The sequence below is a fragment of the Phymastichus coffea genome, unplaced genomic scaffold, assembly GCF_024137745.1.
Source record: "Phymastichus coffea isolate CEN01 unplaced genomic scaffold, Cenicafe_Pcof_1.1 PCOF00354, whole genome shotgun sequence".
Taxonomy (NCBI): Eukaryota; Metazoa; Arthropoda; class Insecta; order Hymenoptera; family Eulophidae; genus Phymastichus; species Phymastichus coffea.
Window position 1 is genome coordinate 1 of NW_026707165.1, and position 23,084 is coordinate 23,084.

At 38.1% G+C, this 23,084-nt stretch overlaps 1 protein-coding gene across 4 annotated transcripts; it reads right to left on the reverse strand.

Moving 5' to 3' along the window:
- Positions 1 to 16,737: 16,737 nt before the first annotated feature.
- On the reverse strand, positions 16,738 to 22,238 carry LOC131674936 (mucolipin-3-like). Of its 4 annotated transcripts, none has more exons than XM_058953754.1 (7): positions 22,030 to 22,238; positions 21,870 to 21,934; positions 21,740 to 21,808; positions 21,538 to 21,667; positions 21,183 to 21,468; positions 19,602 to 21,056; positions 16,738 to 18,712 (listed from the first exon to the last, which is right to left on the reverse strand). In XM_058953754.1, the coding sequence occupies exons 4-7, from the start codon at positions 21,636 to 21,638 to the stop codon at positions 18,566 to 18,568; spliced, it is 1,989 nt and encodes a 662-aa protein (XP_058809737.1). In that variant the 5' UTR covers positions 21,639 to 21,667; positions 21,740 to 21,808; positions 21,870 to 21,934; positions 22,030 to 22,238; the 3' UTR covers positions 16,738 to 18,565. The 4 variants fall into 4 exon arrangements, with proteins under 4 accessions (XP_058809737.1, XP_058809736.1, XP_058809735.1 ...); XM_058953753.1 differs by having other exon boundaries at positions 21,538 to 21,672; XM_058953752.1 differs by having other exon boundaries at positions 21,538 to 21,808; positions 21,870 to 22,238.
- Between the last annotated feature and the right edge of the window lie 846 nt (positions 22,239 to 23,084).

A 23,084-nucleotide genomic window follows, 5' to 3' on the forward strand; every position in this document is an offset into this window, starting at 1 on the left:
GGGGGTATTAAAGAATTGACTCTTTCCTTAAGCAGCTCAGTAGTAGCTTTCTATCGCAATGGAGTACGTAGTGGATATGCAAGGCTTCATGATGCCTGGCAAAACTTATGCCGTGAAAGAGTTAGCGATACTCCCACTAAACTACAACGAAGAACCGCTCGTACGCTTGTTCAAACCTCCCTTTCCATGGCGAAGGCTAACGGAGAAATATAAGCGAGAAAATCTCTGGTTAGAACTCTACTATCATGGATTAACATGGAACTCTGGCGATTATAAATACGAAGAGCATAAATTCATCATCACGGATACACTCAAAGATGCCACAAAAATTTTCGTTTCTGGAGATTTGAAAAAAGAGTGGTTAGAACGATATGGCCTCAAAGTTTTCGATTTGAATGATTGGGGCTATTCGCCTTTCGAAAAATTAAAATCAGTTACCGTGTGCCCTAATCATAACGGCAAATACGTAACGACATGTGCACATCAAAACGTTAAAATAATGAAAAAGTTTTATATTGATGGCTGTTGTATGGATTGGGAAGAGAGCGATGAAGTCGTTGAAGGATTTCTATAGTGATTTTGTTTTTAAGTAAATACTTTGTAGAATAATATGTATTTTTTTTTTAAGAACATGTAGAATAAGATATATTTTTTATCAATAAAAAAATTTTGTTTCAATTGATACAAAAAAATATTCTTTTATTTTTTATTAAACCATCCAACAAAAAAAAAAAGCGAAATTCTTCGCTGACCTCTGACGATGACAGCAGCAGCAGCAGCAGCAGCAGTTCATCTTTTTTATAATAAATTTTGTATTTTTTTATCAACAAAAAAAAATTTATACAACATAGAATTTAGACAAAAAAATGTTTATTTATTAGTTGAGGTGGTGTACAATGATGACATGTATAAATATGATTATTTCTTCTTTTCGTTATTGAACTGCTGATAGCCTTTTTGTCCAGGAAAATTTTTAGTATTGCTCGAAAATTTGGAAATACTTTGTTTCCATGTCGATGATTCTTTGTTCTTCTTTTCGTCCGGGTCTTCCTGTGGAAGACGAGAGTACTTTACTTTAGAGTAGCGATCCATTTTATTGGAATGCTGGTTGATGAAAGATTCGATAATTCTTACACTGTGCTATTTATAGTAGCTTACAACCACGAAGTCTACAAATAAAAGAAAGTAAGCAGGTACTTGCACGTTTTTTTTCTATTAAAACCATCTTCGGTAGATGAGACACGCATGCACGCACACACCGCGCGCCCGCGCGCCACACATCGAACATAAAAAATTATTATTCGTTATATACCAATTATAATAAATATTTATTAAAATTTATTATCATTTGTATGTATTAGCGCTTGGGGCCCTCCCCAGCAGCAGCAGCAGCAGCCGCCGGCGCCGCCGCCCCCCCCCCCCCCCACATATCAATCGCGTGTGTAGCCAGTATACACAATACGGTATTGCCCGTGGTAACAGTGGCTGTAGCTCTAGCGGTAGAGCATCGGCCTGCGGATCCGGAGGACGCGCGTTCGATCCCCCGATCCGTCCGTTTTTTTTTTCAGATAAATCTAAAAATTTTTAACACACGCGCGCACACGCGCGCACACACACACACACACACACACACACACACACACACACACAATAAAACAATCAAAACGCGTAACACAGAACACGCGCGTAGTGCATAGGAATCAAATCAGTGGGAGAGGGGGAAATGCAGAGAACGCACCGCCACATCAGATCAAGCCACATCAGATCAACTCAGTAGGGGAGGGGGAGTGCGTAGAACGCACCGGTATACGCCACATCAGATCAACTCAGTAGGGGGAGGGGGGGAGTGCGTAGAACGCACCGGTTATACGCCACATCAGATCAACTCAGTTAGGGGAGGGGGAGTGCGTAGAACGCATCGGTATAACTCAGTAGGAGGGGGGGGGGGGGGTGAATCGACAGTGCACGGGCCGATCGGGAGGGGGGGGGGGGATGAGGTGAATATGCACACACACCTCAACTCACCACGCTTCAACTCAGTGAGCTAGTACCCCTCTGAGTTGATGCCCCTCTAGTTTACCCTACTCGCAACCAACGATGCTGACGGAAAGTGCGAACGCAACTAAAAAGACGAAATACGAGGTGGAAATGAATGGCGTACGACAAAGCCGGTCGTGCGGCATGCGGAATAATTATGAACATTTTTGAATCTAATAATGGCTTTGGTTGGTACGTGCACATAAGCTAGAAGCATGTGGATGGAGTTGTAGTCTATTTATCAACAATAAACTAAGCAATCGGCTTATACGGCTCAAAGAAAATTATTCCATTTTAATAAAAGTTCATCTGACAGTATGGTTCTAAGTTCGAAGAATTGATTTTAAGGATGGAGCAGTTGAAAGTGAAATCTGATGACTCATCGCTTATGATGAAGCGGGCTCGAACGGACGATCAACAAATCTAACGAATTTGATTAGTGCTTTGACTTCTGACGAGGTGCATCGGCAGAAGCGCGCAGATAAATGTGAGAAAATGGTCACTTTATTTGTAAGTAACACTCATGGAAAAAGTGAGCACAACAATTCTTCTTATCACGATAAGAGGAATGATCATAAAAATAATTCAAGAAAGCTAAATCCGTCGAAAGAAAACGCAAGCGCATAAAAGAAACCAAACATAGCTGCAATGCCACAAGTGTCAAGACATTTCTAGAAAAGACATTACCATTAAGTATATGATCATTTCTATGATCATTTCCAGAATGAATGTCCGAGTTCGTCGAAGCATGAGAGTTTGAAAGCTCTGAGAGATATTCGATATGACGAAGTTTTTGTTTGTGAAATATTATTTTGCGGAACTTAAGATTGTTAGATTGCAAACTGAGGTGCAACGGATCAACGTGACTAATAATCATGAATATTGTTCTTTGTTCGAAAAATTCAAGGTGCCAAGTAAAATTAACATCGGCAACAACAACGCGATGGATACTTTTGACAAAGACTCGATTAAATATGACGCTCGTGAAAATTGGATTTTATGTGCAATGAAAAAATGTTTTGTACGTGCCTAACGCACGCGGTGCTTTCAATAATTACTATGACGAAGAAACCTTCGTCTCAACAAAGATAGGTTGTGGGTTTGTTCGAAATGGTGTCGTCAAGGAACAAGAAGTTCGTAAAGACCGTTTCCGCAAGTTGTTGATTAGAGCGAAAGTGCCAGAAAAATCATGCATTCGTGAGGTCAATAGTACTGCAGATCTGGCATGAAATGCTTGGATCATCAAAATAAAGTTCATGTGAAATAGTTGCCAAGGAAGTATGGTATTGATTTCATCAATGATGATTTTTTTCTACGGATATGTGCGGAAAGTAAGCAACATAGCCAAACTTTTTACGAGCGCACGCAACGTATTAAAAAGCCTGGCGAAATTATGCACGCTAATTTTCGTAGTTTCGCTGGGAAGAGTAAAATATATTTAATGCTTAACGTGTGATTATTCACTGCGAATAATCTACTTCTTGAAAGAAAAATTAGAAATAGCTGGAAAAATTGAAAAAGCGATTCAATTTGTGAAAATACTAGATATCCACCTGGTACGTATTTGCGGGTTAGACGCTTCCGGGTAAATTGTCATCTTGTCTTTTCATTATTCTCTTGTTGCTGTTACCACTTTTAATTTATCAATGATAATCGATGAAGGGACAAGGTATGAATATAACAATATAGAGCAAGGCGATTAACATACTCATAAACGCGGTACCGAAACGAATGTAAACGTGGGTCATAGCTCGCACTATTGCAGGCGCCATTTGGACGCCTAGACATTGTCCAACCTCAGTGAAGAAACCAACAAAGGAAAATAATCGCAATCGGCCCTTTGCAGGGCCAAACGATTGACTCTTTTCAGAGTCATAACGGGTCCTTTTTATGACCGCAAAAAATTTAGAATGCAGTCTTTCACTATTTACGTTTCTCAAACTCAAAAAATATAGTTTATGAACGACATTAAATAAAAATGATAAGTACCAGAATAAATCCAAAATCCAGAATAAATTTTAATAAAACTATATTATTTCATCAAGGAGGTATCCTTGTAAAAATTGAGGGGTTGGTAAGCGAAGCGAGCAAATGGCACCCCTTAGTATATGGGTGATTCTTGGCTATTTCGATGGGCTCAAAGACACTAGGTTATTGATTTTTTTTAGATTTTTTACAATGATTGTATACATTGAAGTAATTTTTTCCTATATTTTCTTCTTGAAATATTAATGATATATCAAAAGTTATTTAGAAAATCTATTTTTTTTAAATAAATAAAGATATCGAAGTTAACCTTTTTTAATAATATGTGAAACATCTGAAGCTTTCTGAGTAATTATAATAATAAATAATAATTCTTTTCAAAAGTTATTAACTTTTATTTGAAACAATTATTGCTAATAACTCAAAAAGTAGTTATTTTTATTTTTATATCAATATATTTCGGAGGATTTCTTCTGTAGAAATTAGTCATAAAATCCAAGTGTCTGACATATTGGAAGGTGTGGCACCAATGAAAAGAAGATGCTTAGGCGCACGCAAACTCGTGACGCTTTGCAGTAAGAGGCCTCTCAATTTTCTCTTGGGCCTTTGGTCGACTAAACTCGACAAAACTGTTACTGTAATGACTTTTCTATATATTTAAAAGTTATTTTCTCTCAGACTCGTATTCAATTTCGTGAAAAAAGAATATTTTTATAATGTGAATATAATAAATAAATGATATTATTTTCTCTCTGTGTTTATTCGAGCTTGAGACCAACGGTTATTAAATAGCGGTTCTTATTATTATCTGGAGATAATATATTTCAATCGCTGTTGGTGTCATTACTTAACAGTATATATCATTTCAATCGTTTATGGAATGGTGTCAATACCTCAATATCTTTATCATAATATATCATCTTTATCATTAGTACAATAATGCTAATATTTCGATAAAATATATATCATTTGGATCGTTTGTACAATGGTATCTGTACTTTGACATATGAATAAATTGTTCATTCAATCCATTTTTTCAAATTTTTATATTAATTGTTTCATTTTCATCTCCATTTTGTTTAACATCTGCATGTCACTTATTAATGTATATATGATTAATTTTATTTTTCGATAAAAAATGTGAAATTGTTTATGTTACTGTTTTAATGTTTGAAAAATGTTTCTATTATCTTTACTTTACATTGTTGATGTAATATTTTCTAACATGGTTAAAGAATTATTCCAATAATAGATGGAATTCAATTAAAAATCCTTACGTTAAAATTTTATGAATTTTTTAAAATTACGACAATTTTATGGAACTTCTAATCAATCGTTATATATTTTATTTTTATCAAAACTGTAATTTTACAAATGATTAAAGACATGCTTGTAGACGTCTACATTCTTTGGTATGGCTCTAAGTTTGATGTATTGTCGATTGTGTCAGTCCAGTTTGTAAGTAAATTGTTATTGTTATTATCATTATTATTATTTGAAGAAGTTCATATGTGTTGATATTAATTTTTTTACTATCATTCGTTGTTCCGTTGTCACATGATGTATTGGTGTGCGGTGTGATAGAGTGAGTGTTGGGCGGCGCCACTTTCACGCAGAGCCCCCCGCGTTTTTGTTCGGCAAGAAAAAACTTGACTATGGGACAGTACAGATCGATCTGTGATCCAGCGCTCATCGTAAGTAAAAAAAAAAGGGTCATATCGTATTGATTTATCATCAAATCAATACATTATCTATCTTATAGGTGTCTGCATCGTATTCACAGACAAAACTAACTTTTGGTCTCCTCATCACCAAAAAATAAATCATAAATCTAATTTCTCTGTGCGACTCGTCAGTGTGCAAGGTATGTGTGCAGTGGCAAGGTTTCGATACATTGTTTAGTGAATTATCGTTTTGTAAGTGCGTGATCCTTTGTGCTACGTCAATTCTTGTATCGTTTAATAAATGGATTTTTTATGCCGGTCATGGCTTTTTTTTTCCATAAGTGTTAGTCGATTTATTTTCTTTGCAAACTTAAATCAGAAAATCAAAAAATCAAACAGATCATAATAAAATCCAAATAATTATAAAATAAAAGCAAACCAAATAAATTAATAATTCAGTAAATAATATTGCTGACATACCATATAAGGTATGTTAGATTGATTCGAATCAAAACATTCGTTGTTTAAATAGTTTTTTTTGGACTGAGTTATTCAGCTACTTTCAGTCTGGTAAAAAACTTGATCTATCAGAAAAAATTTATTTATGTTCAGTAAATAAAAATGTAGAACGCTGCAGACAGTCACTAAGTACCAGTACGTATTAGTCTTGGTTCCTTACAGTCATTACCATATAGACTTACATTCCCTACAACTTTTATAATCGCGGGAGAGAAGTTCTTATAACATGAGAAAAGTTCTTATAACATAACAAACATGAAAATCTCATATTTCTGAAAATTTTTACAATTTTCTCTTCTCTTCTAGACAACAACTTGAAGATTATAAGATCATCATTGTAGCGTGTATCGTCAATCATTTTATCTCTTTTCAGCTGTTTCCCATATAAATCAAATTGATTCATGATTGTAGATCTTGATTCGATTATTATATCTCAATATCAATCAGTTGATAATGATTGCTCGATTACCGCAAGCATTGCCGAGTAGATTACGACTAGTTCAATAACAATAAAGGGATCACGAGTAAGGGATCTAATCAAAAGTGATCCCGAACATTATATCAGCACTTTATTGCAGCAGCAGCTCGATAAGCTATTACTGCGTCAACTTCCTTAGCTGTACTTATACAAACAGTACTTTAATGCGATAAACGCCGTTGTCTAGTTATTATTCTAATTCGAGGCGACATCGTGTTATAAAAATGTACTTAACCTTTCTTGAACATCCTATCTACGTATTATGAGTTTTCATCAAAGCTGTTTGATTATTAATAATCTAATACATCTAATTCCAAGCGGTTATCCGTTTACGTAGAACTTAATATTTATAGTTTGATGAAAAAATCGAGAATCCCTTCAATATTGTTCTTCATGCCCATTCGAGTCAGTATCTATATACCTTTTCAGTGTTATTTTTTCCTGCGGTCACATCGCAATCTTCTCATCTTTTTAGTGGATCATAGATGTACAAACCCTTAAAGACGTAAAATGCTTGAAACCTTATTAAAAATAGTACCTAATAATCATGTGCAACATAATGTTATAGCACCTTGTCTAAAGATAACTAATTAAAATATTCAGAATTGTTGTCTGCTTTGGTAATCGGTGATTCACTTTTTTTTTCTATACAAATCAACTATAAGTACTCGGAATGACGACCGTCTTCTATTCCCAGAGGATCGCTTAAAGCTAATTAAGAGCCGGCGAGCTAATACAGATAAATCTTTCAGAAGCATAGAAAAATGTAGGTATTTATCTACACTGGTAGTTAGTGTTTAATTACAAAGGCTTTTTGCGCCTAAAAAATGTCGATTTTATGATTTTATGACAATACAAAATATTTTTTCTCATAAATTTGAAGATTTTCCACGCCTTCTAAAATTGTTTTAGTCGTTTGACTGCGTTTACGCAAAGTGGTAAGAGTGGTAAGCACCTCGATGAATACCTCGATGAAGGTGTACATTAAAACTAAATAGCATCATTAATCAGGAATTCCACTTAACGTTGATTAGATAATGACAGTTATATATAAAAATATGTATGCAGCAAATGTTTTTAAACAGAAACTGTAAATTTTGTAAATTCTGACATTTCCTTCATTACCAATTATGAATCGGCAATATATCGATAAGTTGACGTGAAAGATTTTTATCGAGAGTATTGAGAATATAATATAGAAATATTAATATATTATTAATATAATTATTAATATAAATATAATATAATATTAGAATCATTAATATAATTATTAATATAAATATAATATAATATTAGAATCATTAATATAATTATTAATAGAAGAATATATATTGCCAATAGTTGATTGGATTCTGGCTCATTAAATTAATATTGACAGTATTTTGCTGATCTACCTCAAGATAAGTTTTGGTAATAGTTTTGATGCAATTACATATTAGGAGTATATCTCGAATATGTCTCCAATAGTTTGACCTCCCCTGCATCTCTTAAATATATGTACTTAAAGCTTTTAATGCAACGGAGCATTTGCTCGCTCTTTCGCATGCCCGAATATCATTTCCACCTCTTTTCTCGATTTTCCTCATTATATGCCCTTGGAGCAATTTTTCGCTGTCCGATGCAGGCATAGCCTGTAATTAATTATAGGGTAAGGCTAACGATCTACACAAAGGCTATTTTCACCACGACAACGATCTTTTATACACTGCCATAATTGAGTGGTCGGTCAATCATCTTCAATTTGTTTCATGCGCATATTTCCTTCGTGATCATTCTTACGGTCATCGGGTTAGTCGTGACATAACAATGCAATGACTAATTTGGAAAACGTAACGTTACAATTTCAAGACACTACGAATTTGATGAATATTGATTAGAATAGATTTTGTAGTAAAATTACAGAAAAAATTACTGATCAAAAATCGTTAATCCTCCGATGCACCAACGTAGCTTTAAATCACACTTATAGTAGCATTTTTTTTACACCTACTATCTATGTTAGTTGTGAGGTAATTAATTTTTTTCTGATAATGCTATTTAACGGTATTTAAATACTATTTCTCGAGTGGATACATGTAAGATAACGTAAATAAAAAAAGACATATATACGAAGAAATATGTAAATAAAGAGGATCATTGTGCTACAAATTTCGATTTTCGGACAATTCAAAATCGTATTTTTTTTAATTGAAGACAATCTGAACTAAAATCGTTCGTATCATTATCATTTTCATAAAGTTTGCTTTCTGTGTATACGTTACACCCTTGATATTAATTCCTAATCACATATCGATCATATGTTGTTGATGCGTTTTCACTTTTGACAAATTACATTAATATCGGCAAGAAAGTGCTGAACAGTATAATTATTGGATAGTCAACACTATATGCAATAATAAAATATAACGATGAAAAGCATGCACCGTTAGAATTGGGAAAGCGCTATTTGAATATTCATACGAAGCGGAGTTAAATTCATGTTCCTTTTGTAGTCTATTGGGATAGACGAGTTAAAAAAAATATCAATAAATTTTTTTTCATACGTTTAATGGCCTTCGAAGAAGTACGTTGATAAGATTTGTTTCCATTCAATTAGAACAATAGTTACTACTCGTTTCAAACTGTAAAATTGGCAGTTGCTAATTTCTTCTGAAGATTGACGATGCTCATATATACGGCTGCTTATTAGATGAAGAAAACAATTAAGTTATCGTTGTAGCTTAAATTAATAAATTGTGTACTGGCATGTATAGCTACCATTTATTCATGCGCATAGCAAACATTTATAACAATGAAAATGTATACTATTGCATCGTGACCTTTCTCTTTTTTGTTTTATATCATTATAATTATTGTTCACTACATTGACACGCATCCACGATCGACTGTCTGATGCGAACTGCGCACTACATCGGAATAATGAGAAGATCGGAACAAAGCTTCGCCCGTGCTTGAGAGCTTCGAAGCACGTAGATCATCGAAGCTTACTAGCAAATTTATACTTTAGTTAGCTGCCTGGACGGGCCAAACAGGCGTTTGAAATAGTCAGGGGTGGCTTGTAGCTGGGAGAGGAAAGGGCTGCATTATTAGTCATACGCTCGTGTACGAGAGGATACTGGAATTGTTGAAGCTCGAGTGAGAGACGGACTATTCAGACTTGGGCACGAAGACGTTGAGAGCGAACAGCAGCCGAGGGCTTTGGGGGCTTTCTCGACGAACGCCCGACGATCGCGCGAATATGTACGGGAGCTAAGGGATAGGACGGATAGCGTTACAGGCACTCTCGCGAAGAAGACGAGCAAGTTTTAGAAGCCCAGAGGAACTGAGCGGAAGCCAGCCGAGCTTGAGTCGATGGAAAGTGGTGCGAGCCGTGCGATAGGACACGTCACTGCTGGCAATCGGTGAGACGAAGCACGTAATAAACCCGCGTCTTATCCTGGCACAAGTAAACTTTTCTAATACAGTGTCGGCCGTGTGACGCTTTCGTCGTAGACCAGGAGACAGGCCGTTGATAGTCGCGTCGAATAGGGCAACGGGCTGATGGCCTGGGCACATTGCTATGCCATGCGCATACCAGAGGTCACGTCATTTATGGAAGCTGCAAAGAGAAGAGGCCCAGGGACGCCACTCTGCGCAGCCCGGAAGAAGCCCTCGGCCTCTCGGCCACTCCGCAAAAGAACCTGCCTCGTCAGTTACCGCTTGAAGGTCTTAGACAAGGCACGAACAAGAGTACCTTTTCAAAACGTCGATTGATTGATTAATTACTTTGGAAGCATGGGCTATAAGCCCAGTTTCATAGCTTGGTTTTGTACTAGTGGTACAATGCGGACGCATACAATCTTAGAAATAATTTGTTTCATCTCATTGCTCTCTTCGTCAAGCTTTCGATTGATCGATCAGAGTAACAACATGGTTCAACAATGCGGCTTCAAACTAATTGCGTCTAGCACTGAAAATTTAAATAACCACATAGAAAGCAAGACAAAAGTACAAGACTCAAGGACGCCTAGAGAGGTCACTCAGTCGTAAGAGGTACGCAGTGCATGGTAGTAACGGAATACAGAGCCAGCAAGCGCCACTTTAGGCATAAATATAAATGGACTAAAAAATCTAAAGCTTCGCTTGTATGTGCATAATACGTATATATGTCGTATGTCACCCAGGTACTGCCTGGAATGTTCAAATAGGCGTTTGTGTATGCAAAGGCCAAGACACCGAAGGGGCGCCCAATAGCAGATAGAGATGACAGTTATGCGCTCGTGCGCGAAGCGACGCTCGAGTTGTTGATAAGAGAGACAGAGAGAAAGAGAGAGAGAGAGAGAGAAAGAGAGAGAGAGAGAGATAAAACTATTCTTGCACACCTTGAGTGAGAAATGCCTTGTTCGTGATCGCAAAGTTGACTACACAGCGCCGGTAGTTCAAAATCGGGTTATTAGGTTGCTGCAATTCCGAAGCTGCATAAAGGTACATTACCTAACTAGTCAGCGTATTCTTCTGTTTCATGTAGGGTTTACACTGGAAAAGCACTCGAAATGAGAATCAGTTTTCCGAGCAGCGCAACTTCTGTTCTTTTTAAAACGCGAGAAAAAATGAGCTCGATTTTGAGCGTGCAGGACAATCGTACTCGCGTCGCTCGGACGTGAACCTCACGCGAGGCAAGAATCTATTTTCTCGCACGAGTTGGCTAATGTAGTGTTACGCGTGTTCATATATAGCAGCGCAGCGTTATCTCGATTGCGTTGCGCTCGCTATACGCAATTTATGATAAATTCCTGTCTGCGCGTTTCTTTTGCTTCCGCGTTACCGTTGCCATGTCGTTCTCTCTCTCTCTCTCTTCTTTTGCCCTCGATGTAGCCTCGATTAAGCCTTCGGCACAATGCCACCTGTGCCACTAGCAAACCCTTCCGACGACTATTACCACTGGACGATCAATCGATCTATAATCCGATCGATAGCACTCTCGGCTCTCTCAGCCTTTCTGCGCGTTCTACTTTTCTACCTGATCACGTGAAAACGCTTTTCTGAATTGGCCTTCGTACCACTGAAACTTTTTAACTACCCCACAATCCTTATACTTATAACATTTCTCAATTGAAATTCCGGGCAGCGAGCAATCCCAAAAGCCGCGTGAGCATTCTTTGCATTCCACCAATTCATTTTCATAATTCATTGCCAATTACTCGTATCGATTTACCCAGACACTATTATCAAGCGACATTCCTGCGCTACTCCGACAAAAGATTTATACGCCTTGCCCCCGCCACCTTTTATATTTCGCAAAGGGATAGTGCGCTCAAAGTTAGTTTACCAACCATGCAGTGAATAAAATTAGTAAATACGTTATTTGTGAAAGCCAAAATAAATACTTCGTTATTAATATAATTATTTATTTTGGCGCGAAGCATAAAACAACCTACCGTCGGATTTATTTTAAGCCTCTTTCCGAGGCAAAAAATGTTAAGCCTCTTTCCTTATTGAAGTGTTTATAGTGTTTTTCAACCATTAACGGATGCTGCAAAAGAACTTTAACACGTCTGAATACTTCGTATTATGAATCCAGTGTAAATGACATTACTATAAATGTCACTCTTTCTTCTTGCCTAATCAGCTGCACAAAAGTAAGAGATGTTTGTACTTTATAGAAGATTGCTGTTAATGCGTTAAAAAGCATTAATGAAACGACCGACATCGTAACTCATCTCTGCAAGCTCTTCGTCCCCCGCATGCATGTATGTACGCTTGGACAAAGATGTCAAGCTTGCCGTTGCGGCGCTCGTATATATGATATATTCGCGAGTGGCCGAATTCATCGAATATTTCTCTGCACGTGCACACGTGCATTAATGCATGAGCGCCGAGTGTTCATGCCATGATGAATACCACTTGTCAATCAAATATCTGTCATAAGGCATGTGCAAATGCTGGCTTTTTCAAATGGGTTATTGTACGTGCAAAAACAAATTCTCACGATTATCATCTAATACTCTAGTGCGAAATATTGTCTATACAGTCAATTTAAAATGATTTATCGATTTGCCTCCTAACAAGCGAGATAAACCTTTTTCGTAGCCTACGAGTCTTCAATTAGTTATACTCGAACTCTGATATAAGTATATATGAAATTAGGTATGCGTTAAAATGCTTTTGTACCGAAGAGTAATTCGAATCATTCTACTCTGAATCTTTGTTTAATATAAAATATGACAATCCATTAAAAAACGTACTAGTTACGATGTCTCTTCGGTGGATTTGTGCTTATGATTTTATAATTTGTTTTTGAATTTCGGTAATGGTCGCCAACATTAAATTCCTCTTTCGTAGCGACAAGCCATGAGTTTGCCAGTATTCTTGTTTTCAGAAGTTTAGCTTTTAACTGTTATGAGCATCTACAGTAAATCATAGTAGGTTCATTTGGCCTTGGTCGAATACAAATTGGCCGGGCAGTCATAAAAAAACCGCAAGTCGTCGTTAAGAACAGATGGGAGAGGCATGCAACATGTTGCCGACATTTTAAAAGATTCAAGTACAAAAGAAAGTTTCGCGCTGCACTTGTTTGAAAATTCAAACACGATGAGGCACAGGCTTCTTAAATCAAATGTTAAAATTACGATTGAAAGTTTTTCTAATTAAATAATTGAGTAAGATCGCCGGAATTGTCCCGACGAAAGTTGCTTTTTACTCTGTGAGTTGCTCTTGGCGAATGAGACTTGCGCAGCGACGGGAGTATTGCGTGGATTTGGGAATTCTCATCGATTTAATTAGCGAGAGTGAAGCACTGAAAACCGAACAAGACAAGAATTTGAGATAGTGAAATAGCTATTTGTTAATGATGTATATGCATGTGCAAGCTTGATATTCGGAAGATGTAAATTGAAGCGCTTGGATTGAAGCGGTAATTACCGTCGGGAAGTTTAGCAAGTCAATCTAAACTGCGAAGGTGTACTTTTCGACTTGGCTCTTTCGTACTGGCTAGTCCCAACTAACTAGGAGGCGGCGACTGAACGTTTAATTAGCTCGCTCTTCGAGAAACCTCTTGTGCGTGTGTATTGTTACAACCTACTTATCATAGCAATGGATAGTTGGTGCTCAGCACTCCAATTTGGTCGTATAGCCTATCAAACGTACGTCTACGTGGCTTTTCACCCGAGATAAAACTTAGGTTCTCATTGCGAGTTGAGCAAATTTGCCTTGGAAATATTTCACGTCAAGGGACGATAAGTTTTTCAATTAAGATTTGCATAAACGGCATACTTTTCGAAGAGTGGAGTTGAAATTACGTCAATGGATGCTTGTCGGGGGAAACAATGACGCGCTTAATCCTTTCAGGCTGGATTCCAAAAGCTGCGGCAAATAAACGGAGAAAGAGATCCGAGCCATATAAACCTTCAGAGCGGTGGGCCACCGTGTAAATATTGTCAAATTCGCGCACGGTTTATGTGCCTATAGCTCATGGACACTGACAACGCGATATAACTCTTGACTAACATTTTGAGCCGGCCGTTGATTTATGCGCTAGAATGATTAATCGCGTTGATACGCAAGTTCCTCGCGGATAATAATTAGTCTTTCAATTTACGCGCATAGAGATGCGACTATGCGAGTCAGGTAAATTTAATGACCAAACTGTTTCAGAGGTGAAATGTTTTGCTGACGGAACACTGTCGCCTATTAAACTTTTGCAGTCTCATTTGCCAAGAGCAATGAATGAAACAAAGGATGAATGGACTACGTTTCTTTGCGTTCATACACCCGCGCGTAAAGAAGCTTTTTTTATATTCGGCATAAAAAGATATATGTGCCGTTCACGACACCTGCGAGAAACACTCGGAGCGTACACGAGCAATCTCAACGCAAACTGCACCTTACGTTTGCGCACATTGTTACGTCCGATGTTTCTGTCGAGATGGAAGCCCGGAGTCCCGGCTTTACGAGCGAACAATATGAGATATCGTCCTCGTCCCTCCTTGGTCAAATCAATCAATCCGAGTTTCCACTCGTTTACGCTGTCCCAAGTTTTTGCGTTTGATGTTTCGTTTGTAGCCCGTCCTCGAGTAGGAGCGCCCCTAGCTTTGCCTCGAACGCCATAAGCGAAACGTGCTATTCAATTATTATGTGGGTCCACTGAGGCAGTTTTGGAAAAGCGCAGCAAATAAAGCGTTAGCGTGCAAAAATTGTAGGAAAAGCTGGAAAAGCTCGACGAGCGCGGCCTCCCAGTGCAATGCCTCTGTACTGGGCTGTAGCGCCCGTCGCAGAGCAGTGCAGCGCTTCTAGGGATCGCTGCAGCTTGGGCCAACGTCATTCCGCGATCCGCGAAGGCGCCGAATGTTCCACGACTGCGGCCTCGGTGCTTCCACGTGTCGCGCGTGCGGCTGTCTGCGATGTCCGCGCCATAGCTAAATAGATTACGACGCCAACTCTTATTCTATTTATTTCCGACGCCCAAATACCAAATAGGCGACCGACATTGTCAAAGGCGCCGCACCTGATATAAGCGCCTCGGTTTGATTCGCAATCGATAGTCAGTTAAGCGGCCTGCGCGCGCGGCGATAATAGCTGTAGACATCTGATTGGGCACCGGTGAAAGCTATTGACTGCGCTCGTCGGCTCGTAATCGAAAGCTTTCCGCCTGGAAAAGAGTAGGCGACAGTGTCATCGGATCCGGCTCGGCGACGACCCGTCAGCCCATTAGGTCTCATCCAAAAGCAAGCTGGCGAAATGAATGTGGGGCAGACGAGCGTCGACCTAATTTGCAAAGACGTCGAGAGATAAGGCCGAGGCCAGTTGCTCCGGCGCGTGGTGCAGGTGCGCGCGCCCGAGTGCGGCAAGCAAGAAAGCGAGAGACAGAAGACGAGGCGGAAGACGAGGCGGAAGACGAGGCGGAAGACGAGGCGGAAGACGAGGCGGAAGACGAGGCGGAAGACGAGGCGGAAGAGGAGGCAGAAGACGAGGCAGAAGACAGGCGGCTGGCTCTGATTGATTGCGCGCTTTCTCCGGCGACGTCGGCTCGCGAGAGGCAAGGGCCAGGGGAGGAACGGTCGGATCGATGGCACGCACAAGCGATCGCTCGGTCGGCAGGCAACTCCGCTGGGAGGCAGGCCGAGTGCGTGCACACGCGCCGCCCCTGAGCGTTCGGCTCGAAGTGCACACGCAGCCGGGCGACAGCGCACACCATTAGCGACCACTGACCTAAATTAAGCAGCCAACGCCAACTCCGTTTCAATCCGGTTAGATTGCGCGACCTTATTTACCTTTGCTTGGCCCATTGTCTCCCGCTCTCTCTCTCTCTCCCTCTCTCTACCCTCTAGCTGTAGCTATCAGCCGCAGCTTTCCATCACCGCTGCTTCGTACACACCAATGAATTTGGTTCAAAACGAAACAAGTCTTTCAATGCTCTTTGTCGACGCGTAGCTCTACACTGCGGCCCAGACCCACTCGACATTAATTCAAAGTCCATGAATTCGCAAAACGCCAAATCCACCGTTTTGTTGGACAATTCGCACATTTCAAACCTTCGACCAACTCCAATGAAGGTACACAAGACAGGAGCGCTGAATGTCTCAGCGATCGACTCGTTTCGATTATGCCAAGTGCATTGTAGCGCATATATTAGTCAATTACATAGGTCAATTAACTGCCGCAGCCTCACCAAGCTTATAATTGAGTCAACATTGGGCATTTGTTGACTCTTCCAGTTATGCGCGTCGCTCGCGTGCGGTTTACAGTCGACGTTACGCCTGTTTGGTTGCTGGAAAACCCTCTACGGTATTCCGCGTCATGATATCCAAATTGGACCAGCTACGTCGTCGCAACGCACTTGCCATGCCTGTCTGCCTAATGTTGCGTACGGAGCAACTGTTGATCATTGCGCTATCCACGCCTGAGCTTGGCTCGATTGTAACCCTTTTCCGACAATCTATCGCCGAATGTGACGGCGATTTCACCGGGTATCGTTTTTATTATTTTCATAAGAATCTTTTGCTCTACTATGAAATTTTATCGTCGTGGATTACCTGTGAGCGTGAACGCAATGCTGTCTCTCATCGTTCGCGCACGTTCTGCACTGAATAATGACTAATCGTCATTCTTTCACGTTCTTTTAGCATGTTTAATTTATTACTAATTCTCTTTACAGTCTTTGTATACAAATATAAGTAAAGCAGAGGATGACTTGTCAGAGTTAACATCAACGCAAATTAGGCCAACTCATATAGACATAAAAAATTTTATTCTTTAGTTGTTACAGTAGTATCATTAATTGATATTATAACAGACCGTTATATAAATTTGATAATTCGCATTTACAAGCTAACAAATAAAAATTTTATGATGCATCTACTTATTGATAACATTTCAGATGAATCTTCATTACGACGAGGGTAAATTTTTCACGGATGAATGACATATTATTTCTGCAAAAATATTTCCAAATAAGTGTTCAGAGTTGTAGTACGTTTTTTAATCACGTATGACTCACGTATTACTCTGCTCATTTCCTAACGATACTTCATAAATCATTCATTTCACTCATAGTTTCAACAAATGCGGAAGAACACTTATTTTTCGTGATGTAACAGTTATACAAATAATAAGTAAATTATCTTACAAGTCTTTTCGTGACTTATGCAAATATTAGATTTAGTTTTATACAATTTCGTTGATGGTAGGGCCACCTTACCATAGTTTTGTAAAAATATCTCTGCAAAGCCACAGGAGCCTATATAAAATACATACATAGGAATTCGTAGTTATAGACATTTTCGTAGATTTCGGTATTCTCCTTCGGTTATGTACTTCTTTTAAATAATCTGACGTAGACTCTCTGCTTTAAGTAATTTCGAAAGAGGGCTGCATTATATATTTATATCAAGTACACATAAATAAGAATAACGAAATCTATGAGTAGTTTCCTATCATATGTTCCAAGATCGTCTTAATTATTAATTTTAAATTCAAATTTATAATTTTTATGTAAACAATGAAACTGCCTCGAGCAGTATTATATACAATATCTATGTAAATTAATTAGCTTAAAATTACATGTCTATAGCTGTTTGAGTCATATTTTGATGATGTACATTAAACATTGGGTCAACATTTATACATTACATATATTGTTCAGTATTGTACAACCAGTCAATGTGAATTAAGTTATTTGCATACTATGAAATAATAAGGTAATGTTTTACTATTGATTATATATATTTTTTTCTATTTCATTTTCATCAAATAAAAATATGTATTTTGGTTTATTGTTGCTGAGTTTTAATCACTACGCTTTTACAAAAGTTTTTATTAGAAAATTTCCATAATCCTTACTGGGATAGTAATTCTGCAATCATTAAAATGATTTACATATATAGACATCTTTATCATAAGTTTATTCGGTGTAAGTTTATTAGTACGAGCATAATAAAAGGAGAGGGCGCACTGTAGTTAGCTGTCGATTACTCTTATTGTATCGAATGAACGAGAGAGTAAGGGGAGAGACTCAAAAGGAATAAGATATAAGAGAAGAATCGCGTAGTTATTAAAAGCGTATCTTTTCAATAAAAAATATTTTCCACATTTAATTCACATAAATACTCTATCAAACCTCTTTACAAGTTATAACAAGGTTAAAGATTTATAAATTTCCATTATCCACCAAATAATTGACTAATAGAGTGGAAGGAATTTGCTTAATACTTTACATTTTCACGGAAAATTATTAAAATTACAATCCACTGTGGATTTCTTCGTTTACTTAAGATAATGGTATCAATGGTACACGAAAAAAGATTTTGAGGAAATAAGAACAATTTGAAAAAATGATTTGCCATTTAGCGATTGATCGCCGATTACAAATATTTATATAGTTCTAGTTCTATTTGTTCTATTCTCCCTATACCTTTCTCAGACTTTTAGGGTACTCACCACCGTTGTGCGAGAGCCATTTATCTCCTCCCCCCCTATAAGACCCCGTAGGTCTTTTTGCTCTTTGTGCTCTCACCCCAGCAAACTCCCGAGAAGCGTCATTCTTTATGTCTACCTGCAAAGAAGAGATTTTGTAATAATTCTAGACAAGTAATCAATTACAATCAAATCATTAATAGTCGTAAGTATTCGGAATCTTCCAAAATATGTTCCAAAATTGAATCTCTTTTGAGAATATAACATTTTGAATATGTTATACTTTTATTTTAATTGTGACGCGTTAATTTATTTGCCAGATTTGAATTTCAAGTGTTGTAAAAGTTTTTGCTGAAGAGATTGAAATTTCGAACATGTTTTGGAAGATTCCGAATACTTACGACTATATAATTAATTATTTCGATTTTTTGTTCAGAATTTTTACAAAATCCCTTTTTTGCCAACAAAATAGACAGTTTAGGTGAGCATGAAGAATGCAAATTGAGAAGGGCCTCCGATATCAAATTTTTGCACTATTTTTGCACCTAGCCGGAATTCGACGCCATGACAATTTGTGAAAAGATTTCACGACATCTAACCTATGCCGAGTATACTTGCAAATGGAAGAATTGTTATAGTATTTTTCTAAAGTAAGCTAAGTTTCTTCGAACAGTGCCATAAATCTGGGGAAATGTCAATGATTTTTCTAAAGCACTTCAGCAATAAAACTAGTCAAAATGAGCAGTTCTAGAGACGATACGTTACCGTTATTTAGCTTGAGATATGATGGAGGAGCTATTGAAAAGCTGAGTGAAATGTAGGCAAAATTGATTGATACCTAGCGGCAAGTTTGCGGGTTGTACCAACTGCCCGCAAGGGTACGCAGGATGGAATCGATTGAAGAAGCGTTATGTCATCGTTCAAAGATAGACGGGCGGTTGTTGCGCTTGGTAGCTGGCTGCGGACCAGCCGGCCAACTGTGATCACCAGTTGAAATTGGATCAAATGCATATTCCGCCGGAACAAACCTGTGTGGACTCGAGAGTGGAGTCGCCGACTGTGCTGGTAGAGCTGCCGAGGGAATTGAAGGCGTTCTTTTTGCGCTGCAGGCAGCAGCACAACCAGCTGATGAGATCGTCGAAGAATCCGGCGTCTTCGTCAGGATCGTCGCGGTAGGCACCGCTTGAGGCCTCGTCTGTGCATACCGACACGAACAATTGCAGATCGTTCTTGGGAAAGCCGTCACGGTAGTACATTTTAATGGTGTCGTAGGCGTCCATGATGACCGAGATGAACAGGCTGAGTACCACGTAGATGTAGAGCGAGATGAAAGAGTAGAGGTAGATGCGCGAGTACCACCAGAGCGTCGGAGACTCGAACGAGGTGATGGAGAAAGTAGCAAACATGTCGTCGCCGTTGATCAGTGCGAAGAGGCACTCGGAAGTGGTGGCGAGCGAGCGGAATTTCATGTGGTACGGCCCGAGAACCAACCAACCACAGAAAGTGAAGCCAGCGTAGATGAGGATCGCACATATGAGGAATCGTGCCACTTTGGGGGCGGCCTTTTTCAGCGTCAGTATCACTACATTGTAGGTCTTGAAAAAGCCCAGGTAGCGCAGAACACCAAACCAGACCAGCAGGTTGCCCGTGCCTAAGAATATGCTGCATAAATCCCAGTGGTCCTTACCGTACTGTTTCTTCTCGATCTGCTGTTTGATCGCTGAGCCCATTATAATCAACAGATCGTTGATGATTATCATTACGTACCACAGATTGAGAAACTCAAGTTTGCTTTCTAAACTAAGAGATTTGCCGTAGACGTTCTTAAAAAATCTTACAGTCTCGTACTTGAGCACCTGCGCTCTACAAATCGCTCGCGAACATAAGCCCAACGAAATACTGCATATAAATATCACAAGCATGTTTAGCATTGTGCGCAACGCCGATTCTATTTGATTATCGGTGATATACTGTGTGTCGCCTTGGCACACCAGCCTCATCGGCTCTGCGTCCAGAGACAACAACATTTGACCGTCAAAGTCTTTATTGTTAAATATTATTTTTATTTTGAACTTGTAACAGTCTGGAGGTGTTATTGGTCCAGCCGCTTTCAGATTTACAGTCTTCAGGGCAAATTTTAATTCTGCCCTTATTAAAGCTGAAAAATTTATTGGCATGTTGAAATTTTGCAAAATTCTTCTTGACCCCAGTAGCTGTCCATTATCTGGATAAATTTTTGTGCAATTTTCTTCTATATTGTTATTGAAAATGTAACTTTCGTTGAATCCAAATATTATCCCTTCTTTATAATGAGTTAAACATAAATCTATAGCTCCTGCTGAGTTATTGTCAGTATTATAAGAATAAGAGCCAATTGCATTGCTGAGATTGTAATACCCTTGCAATGCATAATCTATTGTATCATAAAAATCATCTTTTTTATACACAGCTAATGGTCCAGTAGCAGGTGGATAAGCTGGTACCTGGAAATAATTAGAATTTACTTTGTTGTATTCTAAAAAACTCCTAATACACAATAATAAATCTTTAATGATTTATTAGTTATTTATTTCTGGCTTGAAAAGTGAAACTCAGAATATTGTGCTCACTTCTTGTGTAGCATCCCAGCCTTTGAGAAATAAATGTGAGAAAGCTATTCTATTATCCCAAGTATAATTTACATGCATATAATTATTATGAGCAAATAACCAAAGCTGCACAGTAACCAAAACTATTTTTATGACTTGCACTATAAACTTGTATGGAAATCTTCGCTTAGCTTCCCATTTCTCGATAGGATTCATAAAGAAGAATCTCAATCTTCTACGCATTTTGTCTTCCATGTATCTTGTAGCATGGCATGAATTCTGTTCATAAGATCCATCTTGTGTATCTCTACAAGATATATTGACTCAATAAAGTAATACATTTTGTAGAATCAACAATCTAATGATAATTCATTACCTAGATTTTGCACCTGATGTAGTATTCAGTAAAGAATTTTCATTTTCTTCTGAACTTTCTGGAGGTTCACTCCAAGAATTTGTACGTTGTACGCTACCCATTTTGCTAGATTGTTTTAATTTAGTACTTTCTAAACTAATGTATAGATTGTTAGGCAATATAAATAGAGATTTCACCAAAGCTAGTATATAATTGAACCTACATAACAAATTGCAAAGCTGGTATTCTTAAATTTTCAGGAAGAAGGCCTTTGTTCTTTACATTCAGCTTTCTAAAAAAAATATTTCCATTATTTTGCGTCCTTGATAAAAATAATACTGCAATTTATTTACTTATGTATCTGTCGACCGCGATAAAGAAATACTTATTCAGTTTCTCAAACGTCACAAATATCCATCTAAATATTAAAAATGTTAATAAGAAGTGAATATAAACCACGGTGTTTTTGTTGGGGAAAATATATCATGTAAACTGATAAACTAATGAACATACGCAGTTGTTCACACTTCACATCACAGCGACCAGCAGCATAACAAGTGACTCACGACGGAATCAGCAGAAATATGATTTTAACAGTCAACAAATGTATATGCGCTCACATAGACGCTTATATATATAGTATAGACTACGCGGAAACTATCGTGATAATCTCCAACTCCATGACACTGACAGACCAGTAAAGTCACTTGATTAAATCTTGATGCTTTATCATTGGCATAAACAAACCTACGTAGTTCAAGAAAATTTGTCAGATGGCGTACGGATGCGCTAGAAAACATTTGAGGAGGACGATTCAACATTTCTGTTGATACATTTAAAATTAAGCTTTATTTAATTTTATAAATTCAATTTTTATTTTATGCAAAAAATGCAATTTTAGCTTGTAAGAATTGTTGTAATTGAAACAAAACGAAGTAAACGAACATATGTATTTTGAATTCTGTAAGTCAGGACGGTCACGCTGGCGCGATTGTGGTAGTGTCGTGTGTTGTGAGTTGTGACCATGGAGACTGCCTAGCTGCCTATACCGCCCGTGTTAAGATCCCGGTCCCATAGCTACGTATGATGCGGACGGATATGGACGCGAATCGCAACTCTAGTAACATCACTAAAAATATCTAGTTCGATTATTTAGTACCAACACTACCGGTAGGGAGCAAAAGTAACTGTTGTTTAAAACTGTAGCGCCGAACGTACCACATTTAATGTTCAAATGTCAGGTCTACAATTTACTTTTCAAATTCTCATGAATATTGCTTATTGATGAGTATGCTAATGTAAAAAAAGCTTTTGGGATGATTAATACATATCATTTATATATTTTTTCTTCTTCTTCTCATATATTCAAGTACTTCCATAAAATTAAAGCCTAATTCCACTAATTATAGTTGAAAGTCTATCAATTCTCTATCATTTGCCATCTTATAGACTACAATAATGTAAAGGTTCGATAAGCGTTCATTAAATGTGGTACGTTCGGCGCTACAGTTTTAAACAACAGTTACTTTTGCTCACTACCGGTAGTGTTGGTACTAAATAATCGAACT

What these genes read in the sequence shown, in the direction of transcription:
- LOC131674936 (XM_058953754.1), bottom strand. Translation starts at nt 21,638, where the DNA reads ATGGGTAGCGTACAACGTACAAATTCTTGGAGTGAACCTCCAGAAAGT. An exon ending in ACATCAGGTGCAAAATCTAG is followed by an intron (nt 21,469 to 21,537) that starts GTAATGAATTAT and finishes TATATCTTGTAG; the next exon opens with AGATACACAAGATGGATCTT. An exon ending in GCTGGGATGCTACACAAGAA is followed by an intron (nt 21,057 to 21,182) that starts GTGAGCACAATA and finishes AATTATTTCCAG; the next exon opens with GTACCAGCTTATCCACCTGC.